At 40.4% G+C, this 22134-nt stretch overlaps 1 protein-coding gene across 4 annotated transcripts; it reads right to left on the bottom strand.

Moving 5' to 3' along the window:
* Positions 1–8115: 8115 nt before the first annotated feature.
* CLEC5A (C-type lectin domain containing 5A) lies at positions 8116–21545 on the bottom strand. Of its 4 annotated transcripts, none has more exons than XM_082693851.1 (8): positions 21466–21545; positions 18281–18459; positions 17703–17801; positions 16849–16908; positions 14314–14373; positions 13865–14001; positions 11388–11487; positions 8116–9873 (listed from the first exon to the last, which is right to left on the bottom strand). In XM_082693851.1, the coding sequence occupies exons 3-8, from the start codon at positions 17779–17781 to the stop codon at positions 9839–9841; spliced, it is 471 nt and encodes a 156-aa protein (XP_082549977.1). In that variant the 5' UTR covers positions 17782–17801; positions 18281–18459; positions 21466–21545; the 3' UTR covers positions 8116–9838. The 4 variants fall into 4 exon arrangements, with proteins under 4 accessions (XP_082549977.1, XP_082549974.1, XP_082549975.1 ...); XM_082693848.1 differs by having other exon boundaries at positions 11384–11487; positions 21466–21543; XM_082693849.1 differs by having other exon boundaries at positions 11384–11487; positions 20977–21497.
* Positions 21546–22134: the final 589 nt, after the last annotated feature.

The raw sequence follows: 22134 nt of genomic DNA, 5'->3' as shown, positions 1-22134 counted from the left end.
TTTGTTTATGTTTTCATCTTTTTATTTATTCATGTATTTTTTTTCCTTATTCAGGAATACCTGGTTATTTATATGAATACATTTCTCTAACTGGAAGATGTTTGGTAAGTGGAGACTTCTGTTAAATTAAAATATTTTGGGAAATATTATCGGACCATAACATAGAAGCTAGGAATTCAAGAAGTCTATCAGGAGAAAGAGGCCTGTGTAGAAGTGACTGTACACTTGCTTGAGCCTAAGGCCTCAGTTAGTATGTCTGATAAGGAAGAAACATCCCTTTCAGAAAAGAGAAGAGGCTGTCCCATTCTAAAGAATCTTGCTCTGAGACAAAATACTTACTTACCTGTGTACTAGGTAGTAAGTATCAGAAAGAACTATCCATTTAGAGTTCCATACCCCAAAGCAGTGTAGCCCTGAGGTTAAAGACGGAGAAGCCCAGTGCCTATACTCCCTTATCCCCCCAACTTTGCAGACAAAAGCTTTCTGCTATGCTAGATACTTCTCTCTACCTCCAAACACGGACTAGAAATGCTTGGTTTATTTGTATAATGTAAACAATAATCATGGTGGTAACAACCAGTATTTCACATTATGGATGTCAGGAGCACCTTTCACATCTAGCCTTAGGGGCTCCCTGTTGATTTCACCAGACGGACCTACGTGGCATCCAAGTCCGTACATGGACAACCCAGAGGTTCTGAGGAGTTGGTCCCGATTGAGTGCAATTGACCGATGCAAGTAGAAATGGGTCCATCAGACGGAAAAAAAGGAAAAAATTATCTACCAGTTTCTACTTTCATGAGACACAGTTTATACACCTTCTAAGATGACTTGTTCCAAAGATCAAGCAATTCATTGCACTTAATGGTAGCAAACTTGATAAAACATCATTTTGTTGGTTTTACAGCCTTCCATTTTTTTTTTTTTAAGATCTTATTTATTTATTGGACAGACAGAGATCACAAGCAGGCAGAGAGGCAGGCATAGAGAGAGGAGGAAGCAGGCTCCCCGTGGAGCAGAGAGCCTGATACAGGGCTCGATCCCAGAACCCTGGGGTCATGACCTGGGCCAAAGGCGGAGGCTTTAACCCACTGAGTCACCCAGGCGCCCCACAGACTTCCATTTTTTATATCTTTTGTTAGTCATACCTGCCCTGAAGGACTGTATTCCCCAGTGAAAACTCATAAGTCCTTGGCCTCCTGAGGAACCCAAGCTAAGAAATACTGCTTAACTCTGGCACTTAATTCTTATAATTAAACAAAGAAGAACTCATTTAAATCATAAAAGAACTCCCTATGGTAACTACTATTATGACCCAAGGAACTCTGGCACAGAGATAGTAATTGACTCATCCAAGGCCACATTGTGAAGGCCCAGGATCTAAACCTGGGTGGTCTGGCTTCTGTTTCTTCTCTTAACCACTCTGCTGGATAGACTACACTGCTGAGTTACGAAATGCTACGTGTATCTTTATCTGACCTACTTGTTAATTATTCTTGTATCAATCAGGATAGTCTAAGTTACATCATGGTAAGAAGTAATCTCAAAATCATTGTATCCCATAACAACAAATGTTTATTTTTGTTCTAATTTTTTGTCTGCTATGGGTCAGTTGCTCCTCTGGTCCTTATCATCTTTATTATAGTTTAGACTAATGGGATAGTCTCTAACTGGGATTTGGCTGGTCCTGAGATAGTGGGGAAAGATTATGGTAAGTCATGGTCAGATTTCACTCACCTAAGTAAGTTAGAAGGCCCAGCCTGCTGTCAGTAGGAATGACTAATTTCTTTCTTTCTTTTTTTTTTTTTTTAGATTTTTAAAATTTTTATTTATTTGACACAGAGAAAGGGATCACAAGTAGACAGAGAGGCAGGCAGAGAGAGGGGGAAGCAGGCTCCCCACTGAGCAGAGAGCCTGAGGTGGGGCTCGATCCCAGAACCCTGAGATCATGACCTGAGCTGAAGGCAGAGGTTTAACCCACTGAGCCACCCGGGTGCTCCAGGAATGCCTAATTTCAATCCAGAACTATAAAATTATATATATCTGAAAAAAGTAGCATTATATGTTGTAATTTTCTTTATTATAGTCTTTTCCCTCCAAAACCTAGATATATACTTATTAGTAGTTTAAAGAAGGGAAAAAAATAATCACAGAACATTATTTTGGATCCTAGATGTTTAAGAACACACCACTCAGGGGGAACTGGACATCTACATGCAAAAGAATGATTTTGATCTCTTACCTCACAGCACATACAAAAATTAACTCAAAATAGAACAAAGACCTACATGTAACAGCTAAAAGTATAGAACTCTTAGAGGAAAAAACACAGGGAAAATTTTCCTGACATTGGATTTGGCACTGACTTTATGGATATGACATCAAAAGCACAGGCAACAATAGGAAAATTTGAGAAATTGGACCTCATGAAAATTAAAATCTTTTGTGCATCAAAGGATACTATCAAGAGAGTGAAAAGGCAGCCTACAGAATGGGAGAAAATGTTTGCAAATCATATATCTGATAGAGGACTTGAGTCCAGGATACATAAAGAACACTTACAACTCAACAATAAGAGACAAGCAATTCAATTTAAAAGTGGGGAAATAATCTGAATAGACATTTCTTCAGGGAAGATATACAATGATGAATAACCATATGAAAAGGTGCTTCACATCATTTATGATTACAGAAATACAAATCAAAACCTCCATGAGATACCATTGCACACCCAGTAGGATTGCTGGCAACAAAAGTTTGGAAAATAACCAGTGTTAGTGAGAATCCCATATACACCACTTTTGGGAAGGTGTTGTAGTACAGCCACTTTGGAAAAACTTAAGGTTCCTCAAACGATTAAACATAGAGTTATCTTATGATCCAACAGTTTCACTCCTAGGTGTATACCCAAGAGAAGTAAAAACATGCATCCACACAAAAAGTTGTTCATGAATGTTTATAGTAGCATTATTCATAATAGCCAAAAAATGGCAACAACCTACATGCCTAGTAGCTGATGAATAAATAAATAATGGAATTTTTTTCAGCCATACGAAAGAACAACTGATACAATGCTACAACAGGGATGAACCTTACAAGCATGTTAAGTAAAAGAAGCCAGTCACAAAAGACCAATATTATAGGATTCTATTCATATGAAAGTCCAGAATAGAAAACTATAGAGATAGACAATAGACTAGTGGTTGCTTGGGCTGGGGGTAATGCAGGGATAGGTCAGTGATAGCTAAAGGGTGCAGGCTTTCTTTTTCAGGTGTTGGGTGCAAATATATGTGAATATACCCAAAACTGTTGAATTGTGCACTTTAAATGGGTGAATTTTGTGGTATGTGAATTATGTCTCAATAAAGTTGTTAAAAAATAGTATGTGAGATGGTGAAAAAGTTCTTTGAAGAAAAGTGAACTAGGAGTGTACAAGACCATCTGTTGAGGGAGTCCTGAAATTTCAAGTAAGTTTGTCAGGGAAAGCTTGAGAGATTGTAGTGAGGCATTTGGCTACCTTTTGTAGAACATTCCAGGCATAGCAAACAACAAATGGAGAGGTCCCAGGGAAGGCACAAGTAAAGATGCTGGAATGGTGTGAGTGAAGGGGAGTGTAAGACAAAATGAAATCAGAGAGGTAATCAGGATTTAGATCCTGTAAAGCCTTGTAAGCTTTTTATAGACTTTGCCTTTTCCAAAAGTGAGTTGGAAACTATTACAGGATGTTGAAAAGAGTGACAGAATCTGTCTAATGTATTAACAAGATTATTCTGAGTGCTACACAAGACAGTTGATTAGAGAACAGTAAGAGAGAAGGAAGGAGACCACTTAGAAGGTTATATCAGTTAGCTTCTGCCATAGAAGAGCCAAGCATAAACTCCAGTGCCATACAACAATCAACTTTTATCTTTAATGCATTAAGATTTCTTTTTATCTAGGCTAGGCTCAGCTGGAGGCTCTGCTAATCTAAGATGGGCTTGTGTACAAGTCTAGGATTGGATGGCAGTTGGTTGACCTAGGTTGGGCTCACACTGATGTCTCAAGTGGGATATCTCTCCTCTTCCTGGCACCAGCAGGTTTGCCTGAGCCCTTCTTGCTATGACAGTGGCAGAACACAAGAAAGCACAGATGGAAACACCAAAGGCCTCCTAAGGGCTGGGCTCAGAACTAGCACACTGAAGTTTTAGTTTCATTCTATTGGTCAAAGTCAGTTATATGGAAGAATCCAGAATCAATGTATGGAGAAGTACCGTACTTGAGGAAATGGGGGAAAGAAAGGATTGACCAAGACAGACTTAATGTTTCCCTTTGCTGTCTGAATTTTCAGCAGGCTTCTTCTTGAGTCTAGACCCTTGATATCCCTTTTCATAGATTATTTACTTTAGAACACTTATAATGGCAAATTATTTTCCTGCATCTTTTTCAGGCTCAGGAGTAGCTCAATGTGCTCACCCTGTTGATCAACCTAAGGTACACCTAATAATTGACCCATGGATTTAGCTCTTTGTAGGTTATTGATGACTTGGATTGACAATGCAATGACCTCACAAGAGAAATTCTTGTGAAACACTTTTTCTGTCAGTCTGGAACTCAGGGAACATTATCCAAATCTTTTATATCCTCAACTTCTGAATGTTTTGCTGAGCCTCATGCTTTATTTGAAACATACATCCCCTAAGGGCCTCCACAGCACTTCTGATGTCATGCCTTTTTTTTTCACTGAATGTGGGTTAGATGTCTTTCTTATTTATTGCTTGCTCATAACCATTATGCATTCCCTTGCTTCCCTGCTTTAAGTTTGGTCTAGCTTTGAAACTGTTGCTCTACCCACTTATTTATTTATTTATTTATTTATTTATAAATATTATTTATTTTTGGCTCGTTGCAGTTATCTGTAAACCTTTGGACCATTTTAACTAAGTTTTTTTGAAGATTTTGTATCTAGATCACCATCATTTTCTATACTTCTACTGTTAGCTAATGCTGATTGTTTTCACCTACCACTCTCTTTCTCCTTCATTCTGTTACAAACATACCAGCCTCCTGATATTTCTTGAACACACTAAGTGCAGTCTTGTTCCAGGACCTTGTATGCTCTTTCCACCAGATGGAATTATACAAGATATTTGCGTGAAGCAGTCCCTCACTTCCCCAAAAATTATTTCTTCAAAGTCTCCTTAAGAAACCTTCCTCTAAACACTAAATGAAAAATAACAAACTTCCATCTTCACTCTGATAGTCCTTATCTACCTATCATTCTTCATTTTTCTTAATGGTACTTATTATCACATAATATATGTCAATTAATTAATTATTGTTACATCCCACTAGAATGTATGCTTCATAAGGGCAGATACTTTGTTTTATTTTCTGCTGTACCCTCAGTACCTAAAAACAGTGCTTGGCACTAAGTTTTTGAGAGATTAGGTAATTTTTCCAAGGCTTCTAAAACAAAGATTCTACCAACAGGTGTCTAAATAAAAATGTATGTTTTTGACTAGTACACTCTACGTCCTTTTGGCAGTATCATGGTAATGCAAGATACTTCTAGGTAAATGATGCAGTATTAATTAGAGACCAGCATGCAAGAGTAAGAAGAAGGATATTGAACATCATATCATCTGTTTGTAGCTTCAGGGCTTTGGAACAAAGAAGCAGAGCTTCAGGCAAAACAGTAGCTAACAGGATAAGGGTCAGAGTGAATTATTCTACAGTAAGTGAATTATACATTAGGAGAAACAACTGGTGGCATGCTTGGTTTACTGAAAACCACAAGATAAATCATGTCACATTATCCTAAAGTATCAATTTTATTGATTATATATGTATGCATATGTGTGTATATATATATGACCAAACAAATGCATAAAAAAGACCCATTGGCATGTGTCAATTATGGGAATGTCCTACAAATGAAGGGTTTTGATTAGTCTAGTCTTTGTATATGAAGTTGAGCAAGATTGTGGCTTGAGAGATACTCAAATACCTCTGCTACAAGACTCACTGGCCACTAGTGAGGATACCTAAGGGAATCATGAGGACCCCCTGCAGGAGTTATAGTCTCTATGAGAGTCTACAGTAGGTAAGAGTGGAGGGTAAGACTTTTACTGCATTATTGCTCAACCTGTGCTAAGGGAGGACTATTCAGAAGGCAGGTTACCAAAGGATATGGCTTCTGAGGGTGGGAGTTGGCAATAGCAGGGAAAATAGGCAAAGGTTACCTCTACCTGATGTTTTTAGACATGAATCAGTCCTGATCTGTCAACATCTGAGGATGGGGGTCAATGACTTTGGTCATGGGAATAGCAGCTCACACAGACAGGATGGGTAATGTGAATGTAAGCCAGAGCCATGGAAAGTATGGTCTTGACAGTCACAGAATTTTTGATGCACCTTTTCCTGACTTGGACACAGTTTTATTCAGATATTATAAATGCGTGAAGAGAAATTTTGAGAAATTAAGTGGCTCTCCTACGTTCAGCTTTTAGGACATTGAAGAGTACTTCTTGGATAAAAATCTCAGCTTCAAATCTTCCACAAATTGCTTCCCCTATGTTTATTGCCATTGAAGTACATAGTGGGCATTTTATTTAATATACACATGAATTTTATGAGAGGAGTATTACTGCCTCATTTTATAAAGAAAAAAAGGGAAAGAAAGAGTAAGAAATCTATACAGATTCACATCGCATATTGGAAGCAAAGTCAAAAACTCTAATCAAGGGGCGCCTGGGTGGCTCAGTGGATTAAAGCCTCTGCCTTTGGCTCAGGTCATGATCCCAGGGTCCTGGGATTGAGCCCCACATCAGGCTCTCTGCTCAGCGGCGAGCCTGCTTCTCCCCTCTCACTCTGCCTGCCTCTCTGCCTACTTGGGATCTCTCTCTGTCAAATAAATAAATAAAATCTTTAAAAAAAAAACAACCTCTAATCAAGGGGTTTACTAAATTTCTATTGCTTTAAAAAAGCCCTCATACATACCACTGCTGTCCAATAAGGTCATATTTATCTACTCTCTCAAGGATCCAGCAACCCTTGTAGCCCCCAATAATGAATTTAAAACCAAAGGGTCTATATTCCCTATACGCTCCCTACTCCCACCCCAGCCTGCTGGGCCTCTTTTAAAACTTTCACAGAAGTGTGCCTTCATCTTGGAGGAAATTTGGGCTACTAGGGGAATTACTAGATATCTACATTTCCTGACTATGGAAGTCTGAATTGTATTCTGTCATAAAACAGGAAGTGTGGCAACACACTTCTCCTTTCTCAAAACAGAAAGTTTGTGGTTTTCTTTCTGTTGTCTGGATTCTGGGGCTTCCTTTGTTGTAGAATTCTGTTTTCTTTACTACCATAGACTCAGCCTCTCCCCCTAATACTCACCTCAACTGCTACATTTATTCTCTGCTAACACCACATCCACTCTACCCCAAACACAAATTATTTCTGGTAACCTCCTTCAAGCAACTTCTTCTTCTTCTTCTTTTTTTTTAATTTAATTTTATTTATTTATTTTTATTTCTTTTCAGCGTAACGGTATTCATTGTTTTTGCACCACACCGAGTGCTCCATGCAATCCGTGCCCTCCTTAATACCTGCCACCTGGCTCCCCCAACCTCCCACCCCCTGCCCCTTCAGAACCCTCAGGTTGTTTTTCAGAATCCATAGTCTCTCATGGTTCACCTCCCCTTCCAATTTCCCCCAACTCCCTTCTCCTCTCATCTCCCTATGTCCTCCATGTTATTTGTTATGCTCCACAAATAAGTGAAACCATATGATAATTGACTCTCGACTCTCTCTGCTTGACTTATTTCACTCAGCACAATCTCTTCCAGTCCCGTTCATGTTGCCACAAAAGTTGGGTATTCATCCTTTCTGATGGAGGCATAATACTCCATAGTGTATGTGGACCACATCTTCCTTATCCATTCGTCCGTTGAAGGGCATCTTGGTTCTTTCCACAGTTTGGCGACAGTGGCCATTGCTGCTATAAACACTGGAGTGCAGATGGCCCTTCTTTTCACTCCATTTGTATCTTTGGGGTAAATACCCAGTAGTGCAATGGCAGGGTCATAGGGAAGCTCTATTTTTAATTACTTCAAGGAACTTCTAACACTTAAATGTATTTTCTCATTTTTTAAAAAATTATAATTGGACAAAAATTATGAGGCCCAGGAATATGAGAACAGAACTTAGTTTTGTAATAAACAATAAAACAATAATTGTCTTTGACACACATCTGATGATATACACAGTAATTGTGGTATGTTGTTATGAGAAACAAATGATGAACAATTTACTTAGGTGACTATAATTTCCATTAGTTTAATACAGTTTTCCCTTATGGCTTAATTCTTATTACTCCAAACACACAGGTGTCTGTTTTTTCCTTTCCATTTACTGAGAAGAGTATGTGGCTGATGTTTTGTTGCAAGTGTAGAGAATAGTCAGGATGTCTGAAGACTTTCTTGTCTTTATCTTGCCTTTATTCCAGTATGGCTAAATTAACTGCATTTCCTCCTGCATATGATTTCCATTTGTCCCTGGTGTTCCCTCTCTACTATATGCCTACTTCTTGCCTATACACTATGTTTCCTTGAATAGTCCCCCTGTTTTTTACTCCTTGCTCAACTAGTTCTAGGTTGGTATGATGCCAACTAGTTTAAGGGTGTGACATCTTTGGGTCATGAGGCTGTACCAGGTAGCAGGGTTTCTCTAAACGGCAGACACCGGAGACGCTATGACCACCGGAGACCAGGAGACTATTATAATTCTTAGAATACACTCAAAAAGCATGGTCTGGTAATAAAGATATACTAAAATGGAGATTCAGGTCAAGACCAGGAGAATTTAAGCCCGAGTGTCTCTTCAGGGCTTTGTTGAAAAACATTGATTAGTTTGGTTGGTCATCTTGGCTGTCTGGTTATTTTCAAAAGGATTCCCTGGGAAATTCCTGCCCCGGCCAGACCACTGTCCATTCCTGTGAACAATGCTTTCTTTGCTCCAAGGTTGGTTCCAGGAACCCTTCCCTAGGCCTGGCCTCAATTCAGACTGAGGAGGGCCTCTGCTATCCCACCTGGGGTTCAGGGGGAACACGGGACTCTTGACCCATGAGAATGAGGGTCTCTTGGGAACAGAGGTCAGGAATCCGAGTTTCTTTCTCTTCCACCCTTGCTACCCTCTAAATAATGTCTTCACTGGCTCAGTCTGCAGTTTCTCCTGGTCATAGGGACATGTGTTCTGAGGATAAAACAGAGACTGGCAACAGTCAGAACAGCCTGTTTATCAGTCAGAAATGCTCAGTTCTGTGGAAATAGACTTTGTCACTATATCAGCGAAGTTGTTTCCATAAAATGACCCCGTCTTCTCGAGATGGCTTTCATCCAGTTCCCCAAACCAGAAGATCATTTCCCTACATAGGCAGAGACCTCTCATAGTAGATAGATGGAGAAAGAGATCACTGACTAGATGCCTGGTGCAGATCTAAAAAGAGTCAACGGTGTGAAACCACAGGAAGTGGAGTCTTGGGGATGTTGCAGGCCCAGAATGGGGAGTTTAGCTCTGTTGTGCCTTTGTAAGTATATTTATGGAGGGACTGTGGAGCCCAAACCCTGAGGATTTGTTAGGACCTCTGTCAGTGATCTGTGGAAAACTGATACACTAATTTGATATTCTACATTTCCTGAATCAATCCCAATTATATTCTTTTTGCTTTTTCCAAAAGTGTATTTGTCATTACTATCAGAGGCCACAGAGAACTGCAATCATTTGGCTGCCTTCTCACAGATCCAGCGGAAGTTGATGTCACACGGTGCAGCATCGTATGTCTTTGTTAGGCCTATAGTCACACAGTTGAAATTCTCATGCTGATTGCTAATGCTGAATGGGAGAGAAAGTGTGGTAAAGGTACATCGTTTCAGCCATGCCTTTTACTGATTCCAGTCCCCCCCAACCCCATCCCAGCTCCACACGTGCCCTTTCCTGTGAGCTCTCCTGTGAGCATTTGTGGACTCACGGTCTTGGATTAACTCACTCTTGTGGTTGGTTAGAAACATCTCATCTGTTTTTTTTATAAACATATATTTTTATCCCCAGGGGTACAGGTCTGTGAATCACCAGGTTTTTAAATGCTTAAAAATAAAACAAAAACTAAAAAAAAAAAAAAAAAGAAACATCTCATCTGTCTTCTCCTCTCAGAAATAGTGTTGTACATAAACAATGAATCTTGGAACACTACATCGAAACTAATGATGTATTGTATGGTGACTAACATAACATAATAAAAAAAGAAATAATGTTTTTTTTTTTTTTTTTTTTTTTTTTTATAAATTTATTTTTTATTTTCAGCATAACAGTATTCATTATTTTTCACCACACCCAGTGCTCCATGCAATTCGTGCCCTTTATAATACCCACCACCTAGTACCCCAACCCACCACCCCCCACCCCTTCAAAACCCTCAGATTGTTTTTCAGAGTCCATAGTCTCTCATGGTTCACCTCCCCAAGTTGGAAGAAATAATGTTTTAATACTGCATAGGCTAAGTTCACAGCAGGAGGACTGAGAGGCAGAGAAAAGAAGTTGCTCCTCTTTTCGTAGGCCCCGATTGGCTTTAGGAGAAAGTGTGTTGGCCTCCCACCTCTTTTTCTGTCATTGAATCTTATTGGAAAGAGTTTGAGTTCATGAAAAGGTCATGAGTTTTGGAGTCAAGTGGATGTGTGATTAGATTGTGGATCTACTGTTTCCCAGCTTGGTGATATTCAGTCCATTTTTAAGCCCCCCAGCCTCAATTCGACTACTAAATGAGGATGAGTAAAATCTTTTGTACAACATCTTTGTGAGCACTGTACGAAATGACGTGAGTAAGTGCTTAGCAAGTGCCTGGCATTTAGTAGACTTTGAATGAATCTTAATTTCCTTCTTCCTGTGAGAAGCCCAGTTTTAGGCTGGGGAACTGACTTGCTTTCTGTCTGACTCAACACCTTCATATGTACACCAGGAATGTCATGTTCACCACCAGTGTTTTACATAAAGAAGCCTCTTCTGGGGAATTTATAAAAAAACTTAGTGATAAAGTATGGTCTGTGGGTTAAAAAACACTTTGGAGATATATCAAACAAATAACATGTATATGGATTTGTTTAGATCTTGATTTGATCAAAATAACTCATGAGTACTCTTTTCTCTACTTAAAAATGTTTGACGTCTTTCTTTATAAGTTTACCAAAAAAACGTGTCTCTGGAAATAGATGAGTTGGAAGAAAGGAGAGGAATAAAACAAAAACCAAGTCTCAACCTTTGTGTTATTCCAGGACAAACCCACTGAATCTCGGGTCAGGTTTCTTAAGGTGAACTAAGATCCTTAGAAAAATGTGAAATATTCACATACTTGCCATTAAATATGGAGTTGTCAATCCAATGCCATCTGTTCTTTGCTTGCTGGTTTAAGCCAATAAAATACTTTTCAGCACCAGTTTTGTCCTGGAGAAATTTCTAGAAGTTTAAAAAAGTAGTTCAACAATAAGTTTTTTTTTTTTTTTCTTTTGCGCTGCTGTCTCCCTTTGATAGCAGGCCCTGATTATATCTGATTCTGGGAACATGGAAGGCTGGTAAAGGACTCTGTGACTGGCTATAGCTGGCACTCACTATAACCCCTAGAGTAGTTTTTGGTAGGCACAGAGCATCAGGATCACTGGGGGGGGTCTTGTTAAAACAGTTTACTGGGCTTCTGGTTCAGTAAGTAGGTCTGGCGTAGGGGACTAAGAATTTACATTCCCAACAAATCTCCAGGTGAGGCTGATGCTGCTTTTCAGGGATCACACTTTGAAAATGAAGAGGAAGGGTACTATATGCTATATGATCTAAAAGAGCGTGTTTTTGAATACTTCTTCTTTTTTTTTTTTAAATTTGGAATGCCTCTCTGCATAGGCTTATTTCATTGCCAGAAATTTTACATTCCAAATGACATTGGATCAAGCGAATCTCTTGAGTACATAGCAAGGGAATATAGTTAGGGAGATTTAAAATTGTGTTGAAAAAAAAAAAAAGTGTGTTGAGAAAAAAATGTTGGTTTTTTTTTTTTTAGTATTTGCTAAATTGATATCAATCCATGATATAATAGTTTCTTTATTAAGCTAATGAATCACAAATCACCCCAGTTAGAAGTTGGGGAGTCCCTGGGCTCTTTCCTGTACTCTTCACATACCTCCTGTAATCAGTGGATATCCAAGTTCACTTGGATATTCCCTCCATCCCCAGGGCTATTAACTTTATTCCTCCTTTTCCTATATTCTCCTTCCCGGAAAAATCTCATTTCATTATTCTTTAAAATTAGTTACCATGCTTCCTCATTTAACAAAGATTTCTTGAGTGTCCAGTGAGCCATTGTACAAGGCTGAGGAATATGGAAACAAATTGGTTTCTCCTTAAAGAAATTGTGATCTAAGACAAGGGTTGGCAAAGTACAACCAGCAGTTTAGCCGGCTTTTGTAAGTAAGGGGAGAAGAGATGAAGTCTCAGAAAACCATCTGCACTCAAGTGTGGGATGACATGACTCCTTGCCAATACTTGAAACACGAAAAGAGAAACCAGGTGAGGCAAAATATAATTTGACTCAGTTTTGGACATGGTGCATTTGTGGTGTTTTTAAAACATCAGCGTGGATTTTGATATACTGTTTGGTCCAGAGACAACTGGCTGGGGATACAGACTTGAGATCACTAGCAAATCTTTGGTGTGATGAGCTTTTTCTGGGGAATGCCAAGGATGATAATTGAGTTGCACCGGAATTTGAGGGTTGAGTAGAGGAAGAGGGTGTAAACTTCCTCTACTCAACCTCTATTCTTCTCTTCTCTTTTTTTCTCCTGCCCCCACCCCCACCCCCACCCCCACCCTATACTACTCCTGGCTTTCTTCCATAAGACATTTTCCCTTCCCACCTGTACACTTAGCCTCAGAGCTAGCATCCTGACCCCTGCTCTTTGTTGGGCACCTGTTACCAAAATTCAGAGAGGGCCCTCTTATGAATTCTCCTCAACCACAGGAGGACTTTATAGAGGAAGGTTGAAAGGTGAAGGGCAGAGAAGCAGGCATATAATATCTCTCACATGCCTAGCACCCAGCAGGTTCTTAGGATTTGAAGAAGAGGCAACTATAAACTAAAATAACTTGTGATCTAAAATTGATATAGAGTGTGGGTTTTAGAGTTAGTGAGATCTCAATCCAATCCTGTCCTATCACTTAGGAGGTGTATGACCTAGGTCAAATTATTTTTCTGTGCCCTAGCCTCCTTATATTTGAGATATGGATAATGATAATACCTCCTTGGAATTGTTAGGAGGATAAAGAGAGAGAGTAAAATAAAGATTTTTGCATTGTGTTAGCCATCTTTATTGTCATAATTATACACTGCAACCCAATTCTATGACCTGATCCTTTCTTTTTCATATGGCCAATTTTGTTAAGTTGCATCTTCCTTATTTTTGAACCCAACTTGGGTGATACATTAAGAGCTCGCATATATGAAGTATTCTATAGTTTTTAAACAGTTTTTAAACACATTTGGTCATTCCCTGCATTTTAAATATCCTGGACCATCCCCAGGATACCAGTGCACTGCTAAGCCTCATGGGAGAGATCATAGAGTGCGGATTTCTGTAGCTCAAATGATCCGAGGAGAACACCCCATTGCTACTGAGAAGAGTCTCTCACCTCCAGATTCAGAGCAAGGGGCTTGGGGTCTCAGCCAGCCACCTCTCCCTTCCTCTCCTCCACCCAGCCCATGTTGCACCAGCCACATTGCCCCACCATCTCCACTTCCCGAGGCAGCTGTAGGGTGAGCCACTTTACTGTACCATCCCAATATTCTCACCAATTTCTCTAGTGTGTCAACAATGGCCAAAGTGGATCCTTCTGTCTTGCAAAAGTCCCTGCTCTTGTTCCAGGAAAGTTCAAAAGGGGACAACGAAAAGCATCTTCTTTGATAAAAATACCACCTTCTGGGGCAGACTAAAGAAATCCAAGAAAAGAGTATAGGATTAGTGGTTTGGAGTGTGAACCCTGGAACTGAGTCAGAACATAGTGGGGCATAAGTTTCTTTATAGCAGTTATAGCATTGCAAATCATCCTCAAAGCCTGAAGAAATCTCATGCAGTCTAGTCTGAATTTCCCTGTGGACAACATGAAGAAGGTGAATTAGAAGCTCTTTATGGCTCCTTTGAGCAAGAAATTTCCACAAGCAAGGCGGCAATGGGAAAAGTGTCTAAGAAATCCTCATGTAAGAAGCTGGGATAGAGGAGAGATTATTGTGACGCACTGTACCTGTTCCGGGGCTCTCTGTGGGAGCTAAGGTGACATTACTGTTCCCCATAGTCTGTGGAACTGAAATAAAAAGAAAACCTGAAGGTTTAACTGTGTTATGAGTACAACACAAACCTCAGAGCAGCTGTTTGGTCCCGGCAACTCTTCGTGTCTGGACAGTGGCGATGACAAGGCACTCTTGGCCACCCTTGGCTAGAAGTTTTCATTTTCTTTCTTTGAACTTTCCATCTAACTACCACCTTCCTTAGTCATGCCCCACACCCCATGTTGTACTTCATATCATTTCTGAAGGGGGGAGTCGGAGTGAAATGTTGAGAAATAGAAGAGGAGAAAGGAAGAGGAACGGGTGAATTTAGTACCAGAAAGGAAACCTCTCATTCCTTTCCATATATGCTTCTGATGGTGTTGCCCCTCCCCGCCCTCCCAGGGCTGCTTGGAACGCTTCCCTTCCTGGCTGCGCACAGCATCTGTGCTGTTCTCCCCATCTCTGGTGCCCCTAGTCCCACTCTTCTCCCATGGGCGGCTCTTGGCTCCCCTCTCATCAGCACCTGCAGGATCTAAGAATTGAGGCTAATGGGAAATAGTTTCAGAACCAGGGATACTGGCAGACGTGGAGTCAGGTGAACATTCCAGAGATTTCCTGTAGGTAGAGAAGAGTCCATTTATTTCTTTAAGTATAAATAGGGGAATTGATAGGCCTCTAAGAAGCCTCATTTCTTCCTGGGAACCCTGGCTTGCCAAGCAGACAGTGTAGTGGCTTTGGAGGCCGGTCAAACCTCTCTGCATCTGACCAGTTACTTGTCCCGTGTGGCTCAAGACCCTGTAGTTTACCCAGACAACACTTTGGCTACTTCCAATGATATGAATGAATGATATCAGTTAGTATTCAGTTTTTATTTCAGTTCCCAGTTCAAAGGCTCTTTGTATTATAAAATAACCTGGTTTTTAGGAGAAACTGTTTGGGGATTATAACTTCACAGAACTCCATAAATAGTTGATGCATGTTGCTTCCATACAGCTCACTGTACTAAGAACAGCAGTTGATACAAATATGAACGAACAATTAACTTTCTCCTCAAGATGTGTGTAGTAATAGATGTTTTAAGAGGAAGTGAGAAGGGAGGTCCTTGAAAAAAGCTTTAAGCGTGGAAGGGTTTGATCAGGACAGCCATGTCTCATTCATCTCTTTATGCCCCTTAGCTTCTGGCATGGGGCCTTTTGCTTTATCGAGAAGAGCTGGCCAATAGCTCCTATTCTTCTTCTTCTTTTTTAAAATTTTTTATTATTTTATTATTTATTATTTTTTTATTATTTATTTGACAGAGAGATCACAAGCAGGCAGAAGGGGGGAAACAGGCTCCCCACCTAGCAGAGAGTCCAATGCGGGGCTCCATCCCAGGACCCTGAGATCATGAACCGAGTCGAAGGCAGAGGCTCAACCCACTGAGCCACCCAGGTGCCCCTCTTCTTCTTCTTCTGTTGTTGGTCTAGCAGAGTGATTGTCAAACAAAAAGTACTGATGTAGGTTTTGACGGTTTTTTTTGTATAACAATTCCTTTAGGTGTACAACATGTCAGAGTTTATAAAGTCCTTTCCCACAACATTACAGTGATTATATACAAATTATCCTCATACTCAGGAGGAAAACTGAGGATCACAAATTTTGATCAGCTTTTAGTCTGGGTTTCCCATCTATAAAAGCAGGGGAATGAATTAGAATATCTTTTTTTGGGGCATCGGGGTGGCTCAGTTGGTTAAGTGTCTGCCTCTGGCTCAGGTTAGGATCCCAAGGTCCTAGGACTAAACCCTGTGGTGGGTTCCCTGCTCAGCAGGGAGTCTGCTTCTTTCTCTCTCTCTCTCTCCTTTGAGCCCTCCCCTTTGCTCATACTCCCTTGTTCACTCTCTCTCTCTCAAAATAAATTTTAAAAAAGATCTTTTTTTTTCTGGGTGTGTTGCATTTATTTTTCCCACTTTATTGAGATACAATTGACATTAATCATTGTGTAAATTTAAGGCATACAAGTATGATTCATGTATATGTTGCAGAATTATTTACCACAGTAAGGTTAGTTAACACCTCCAACACCTCACATAATTACCTTTTTTTTTTTTTGAGAGAGAGAACATTTAAGATCTACTCTCTTAGCAACTTTCAAGTAGTGTATAATACAGTAGTTTTTTTTTTTTTTTTTTTTAAGATTTTATGTATTTGTGAGAGAAAGAGTGAGAGAACAGCCAGTCGGGAGAAGGAGAAGCAGACTCCCTGCTGAGCAGGAAGCTGATGTGGGCTCCCCGAGCCGAAGGCAGACACCCAACTGACTGAGCCATCCAGGCACCCCTAACATGGTATTGTTAACTATAGTCACCACGCTGTGCATTAAATCCCTAGAACTTATTCCTCCTATACAATTAGCATATCTTTGTGGACCCTCCCTGGAAAGAATTTCTTAGGAGAGGAGGCCTTGAGAAAGGACTATAAGAAGTCAACACACAAAAACCTGGAGGCTGGGAGGAAATCACTGTCGTGTACATTACCTGTTCCATAGCTCTCTGTGGGAAGGAAGTTGACTTGATTTCCGCCCAAAATCTGTGGGACTACAAAGAAAATCAGCTGTTGGTGCAGCCCCACAGGGAGCTGCAGCATGAATATAACAAACCAACATCATCTGGGGCTGCTGGGGACCTTGATTATTACTGTGAGATCCGGAGTTCTCGGACTGCGGTCAATGAGGATGTGTATATGTGTTTTTGTGAATGTGTTTACTTATTCATATTCTCTTCCTGCTCTCTTACGTGATAGGAACTGCACCTTCAGTTTGGCTCAAAGGGAAGACAACTCTTACCCAATTGCTGTCTTTTACTCACATCTCTACCTCATTTACATTCCCTACTGGTTTCTGGGGCTGGAGTAGATTCTCACAGCGGCAGTGAAACCCTTTGATAGAACCCTTCTTCTAAGCATCTGGATGAAAGCTTCTGTGAACATAGAGGGAAATTTCACCCCCAGTAACATCCCATTATCTCATTATGCAGCTCTTATCTCTGCCTCATCACTGGGTTGAACTGGCGCCGATTTTCAAGTCTGAGGAACAATAACAAGCGCTAATAAGTATTCCACCTCAGACTGTCCAACTAACATTATAGTGGGAAAAGATTTGTGTGGTCTTCTAACTGTCAGACACTAGTCAGTTCTGTATCTACAAGGCAGACCTGGCTCATTGTGTGTGCTGGGGAGCGAGACGAGCATTGTCAGTTGCCCCTACACTGGTCATTGCCCTTAGGTGAAAAGACTTAGGTGTGCAGCCTTTGTATTCAACTTTGTGTTCTGAGAGGAAAGTCAAAGAAAAAGACAGTATGAGGTTGGAGTAGGAGGTTGCTCAGATACTCACAATAAAGCAGAAATAAGGTCATTCCAACAATTTTAAGCACCACTATGAAAAGCACGGAGATGATCATGTGCCAGTTCATGTTGAAGGCAATGAGGAGACCTGTGGGAATTAGAGCACAGGATCACTTTAAACATCTGGGAGCACGGCTTCTTTCCAGCAGGACACATGCTTCTTTCTCAGAGCAACCTTGGGGGGCTTGAAAGGTAGGTGTGCCAATGACAGCTAGGTACAAGAATAAGATACAGCCCATGTCCAGAAAATGCATAGAATCTTGTAGTGATTGGGAGCCTTGGAAGTTGGCATGGCGCCTCTCCTTCACTCACACCTTAGCTCTAGACTTTAGCCCTGTTTATCAGTTGCCTCCTAAACTCCATCTAATGAAATAAATCTCCTAGACTTTGAGAACTCTTAGCTCTGGAACCTTCTTTGTGGTCTTGGCCATACTGATTTCAACTGTCAGAAGTCTCACTCTCAAAAGACTATGCCAGGACTCTAACAGACAAGACAGTGTCCCCGAAGCTCTTGGCATTGGGGAAGGACCAACAATCTGTGCAGAGAGGGCAGACAGACAGACTCACCTGCTCTCTCTTGGGAAGGCTGGCCTGGTTTGCAGGTGGGGATCTTCCTTGTGGCCTTATGCTTGGTGTGGTGGGCAGAGGCACCTTCAGAAAATATGTTTTTTCTGCTCAAGCACCCTCCTTTCTTCTTTACATGGTCTTTCTATCTTCACAGCATCCCTGAGCAAACACTTCCTGTTCTTGGCAATGGGAGTGGGTGGGGCAAGGAAGGGAAGGGAGTTTATAGATTTTGCAAGAGGAAGCTTCCTGCCAGAGGGTTTCTAATTCAGTGGGACTTTTTTTTTTTTTAAGATTTATTTTAGAGAGTGAGAGAGAGAGAGAAAGCCAGAGAGAGAGAGAGAGAGAGAGAGAGAGAGAAAGTGTGTGTGTGTGTGTGTGTGTGTGTGTGTGTGTGTGTAAGCAGAGGAAGAGAGAAAATCTTCAAGGAGACTCTCTGCTAAGCATGGAGCCCACTGTGGGGCTCCATTCCAGGACCCTGAGATCATGACCTGAACCAAAAGCAAGGATTCAATGCTTACCCACTAACCTACCCAGGTACCCCTGCAGGGGAACCTTTTTAGGAGAATTTGGAAAACCACCTTGCTACAGACTGACCCTTTCTATGTGTCTAAGTCTCCATGAAATACAGTGGGAAGGAAAGGTAGTAAAATGTTAACAAATAGAGAATTTGGGTGAAGGATATCTGGAAATTATTTGTACTTCCCTTGCAACATTTCTGCATATCTGAAATTATGTCAAAATAGAAATTTTAACAAAAGAAATTCACCTGAAGTCACTAGTGTTAGTGAGCAGGTCCTCCTGTGCCCCATCTGCTCCATTCACTGTCATACAGCTCTGCACAGTACCCTTTGTCATGGACTACTCCTCCCTGGCTCCAACAGCTTACCTTCCAGATCATGTGCCATGTGAGACTAGGGACCATTCAGTATTTCTTGAGCATGGCCTCCGCTCAATACAGGAAGTGTAGTGAGGGTGAATAATGCTAAAGTCTTATTATCAAGGAATTTGTACTACATATTTAACTTGAAGTTTCCCTTTTATTATATTTCCCCTAATATAAAAGCTACGTGTGCTCATTACAAAAAATGGCTAGAAAATATTTGCAGGGAAAATTGGAAAAACAAAAAAGTCCATATAAGTTCACATATTTAGCTATAGTCACTGTTAACATCTCTGGGTGTATATCCTTTTTAGATGACCAGGTAGTAAAAGGTTAGATGATAGATAGATAGGTGATAGCTAGCTAGATGCTAGATACTGGTTCATTTAGAAAAATGGGATCATATTGTATATATTGTTTTGTAGTATATACACTATAGATTAAGCTAGCGCTATATAAATATCCTTCCATGTTAGAATATAGATTTTGCATTTACAAATGGTCAAGATGGAAAATTTTATGTATATTCTACCACAATAAAAAAAATCGAAAAAAAAAAAAAAAGAGAAAAAACCTGAGATTTAACTTTGGTAATCTTCACATGATACTAAGATGAAAATACAGTCTTTAGCAAGTGTATTTTGCAATATAACAATTATCTTACTAAGACAATGGAATCTGCTCTAAATTGTAATTAACAAAGGGTTTAGGGAGATAGAAAACCATGCCCATACCTGTTCTTGGAAGAAATTTGAAGGGGACACAATATATAGCTAAACAAATCTCCTGGGTGTACTATGGATTTGTTTTGGGAGAAAACAGCATGTGTGTGTGTGTGTGTGTGTGTGTGTGTGAGAGAGAGAGAGAGAGAGAGAGAGAGAGAGAGACTGACTGACAGAATTGAAATGGATGGTCATTAAGAACTCTTCCAAGGAAGAGCAATAATAGGGGCCATGGAGTTTCCCTTCTCTCAGCTTCCAGGATCAACTATTAAAGCTGGCAAACTAAGCACCAAAGAGATGGGCTGCCTGTTTTCAGAATCTATACCCTGTGGTGACAATGGCAGCAAAAAATACCAGTGACAGTAGGAACTGTGTGACTGCTGTCTTTGGATTGATAAGCAACCATGGGTATCATTGGGGGCGGGGTATCTGGGAAGGAGATCTAGAAGAAAGGGCTCCTATGATTCATTGCTTGGTGTTTTGCAGTCAAATGCTCTCCCCCTGAGCTATACACCATTGCTTGGTGTTTTGGAGTGGTATCAGTCTACCAAAATGACTATACTTTATACTTCACACAGAGAAAAATACTATCTCTTGAGCATTATTATTAGGCACATGTACATTTAAATGTATATATGTATGTGTATATATATCTATATAGTGTATATAGGAAGTACTATATAGTATATAGGAAGTACTTCCTCCACTATATATTGCAGGAATTCTTTCAAGTAGCCTAATGAGAAAACTTGGCAATTGAAAGAAATCTGATGTTTCCTCTTATCTTTACAGTCCCAATTCTTGAAAGGATTGTCAGTTTTGCTGCCTCCTCTCCCTCCTCTCCCACTTCCTCCTCAGCGCTCTCTGATGGGAATCCCACCATGACTACACCATGAGATAATGACTCCAACTCAGTAATTAAATGCGTACAGTTTAGTCTTCATAGTTACTGATCTTGAACAAGGGCCCACATCATTTTATGTTGTATACTTTTTCTTGGCCTCCATAAGTCTACGTTCTGCTGGTTTCTCATCTTTCTTTCTAGCCTCTCCTTTTGCTTTCTTCTCTGCCTATTCCTCAGATTGTATACTTACCCCTCTTCTCTTCTGAGTCTCGTGGTTTCAAGACCATGCTCAAGAAGATGATTCTTAAATCTTTACTCTGAGTTTCAGATCTGTATATTTTCTGACTGTTGCACTTTTCACTGAGATGCTCTACAAACAACCTGGAGTCAACATGTTCCTAAATGTATTAATTACTACCCTCTGCTAAAACATGTTCATCCTCTTATGCTCTCTCTTTCAGAATGTGAAGACCACCTCTTCAGTTGCCCAAATCATAAAATGTGGATCTTCTCCTTCCCTTTCCTTCCCTTCTCCCTTCCCTTCCCCTTTTCCTTCTCCATTCCCTTTGCTCCCCTCCCCTCTTCCTTCCCCTCCCCTCCTCTCCCCTAGTCTCCTCTCTATTCCTCGCCTCTCCTCTCCTTTCCTCTTGTCTTCTCTTCCAGTCAGACGCCATGCCATGATGATTCTGTCTCCTCAAGTCTGTCCAATCTGGGTTCTTTTCCCTCTTCTCACATTTACCTCTTGCTCTTTCACTGACTCTCTCCTCCATCTTCTCAACAGTTTCCAAAGAAACTCTTCTTGCTATAATCTTGCTTCACTCTGTAGTCAGAATGATCTTTCTAAAATGCAGACTTGATTGCATCATTCCTGTGATGAAATATTTGAGTAACTTTCCATTGCTATTACAATAAGGTTTGGGTTCCTCAGTGTGGTCTATGAGACTTTACACGTTCATTCCTTCAGCAAATGTTGCTGAGTGCTTGCCATGTGCCGGATACTCTTCTAGCCACTTGGGACATATGTTCTGGTTTTTCTGTACATCTCAGGATACCACATCTACCTGTGTTCTGCCAGGAACATTAAACTTTTAGCTCTTTACACAGTCTTTTTGATCCAAGTCCTGACATATGCTTATTGAGCACACGATATGTACAAAGCAGTAATCTACCTCCTTTCTCCCAGGCATGTATCTATATATCCCTATATACTCTCTTTAACTATATAATTTTGACTCATTCTTTGAGTCTCAGGTTAAATGTCACTTCTTTCAGGAAAACGTTCCTGATTCTCGTTCTTTACTCCAATGGGATTAGGCACCCTTTATCTGTGGATTCATGATATCATGTGCTTTTTCTCTGAGGGCTAAGGGAAATGTGTGATAATGTACTTGTTTTCTTCCCCTCCTAG

Source organism: Mustela nivalis (genome assembly GCF_964662115.1).
Source record: "Mustela nivalis genome assembly, chromosome: 12".
Taxonomy (NCBI): Eukaryota; Metazoa; Chordata; class Mammalia; order Carnivora; family Mustelidae; genus Mustela; species Mustela nivalis.
The sequence above is the reverse complement of the archived record's forward strand: the minus strand, read 5'-3'. Positions and strand labels throughout refer to the sequence as shown.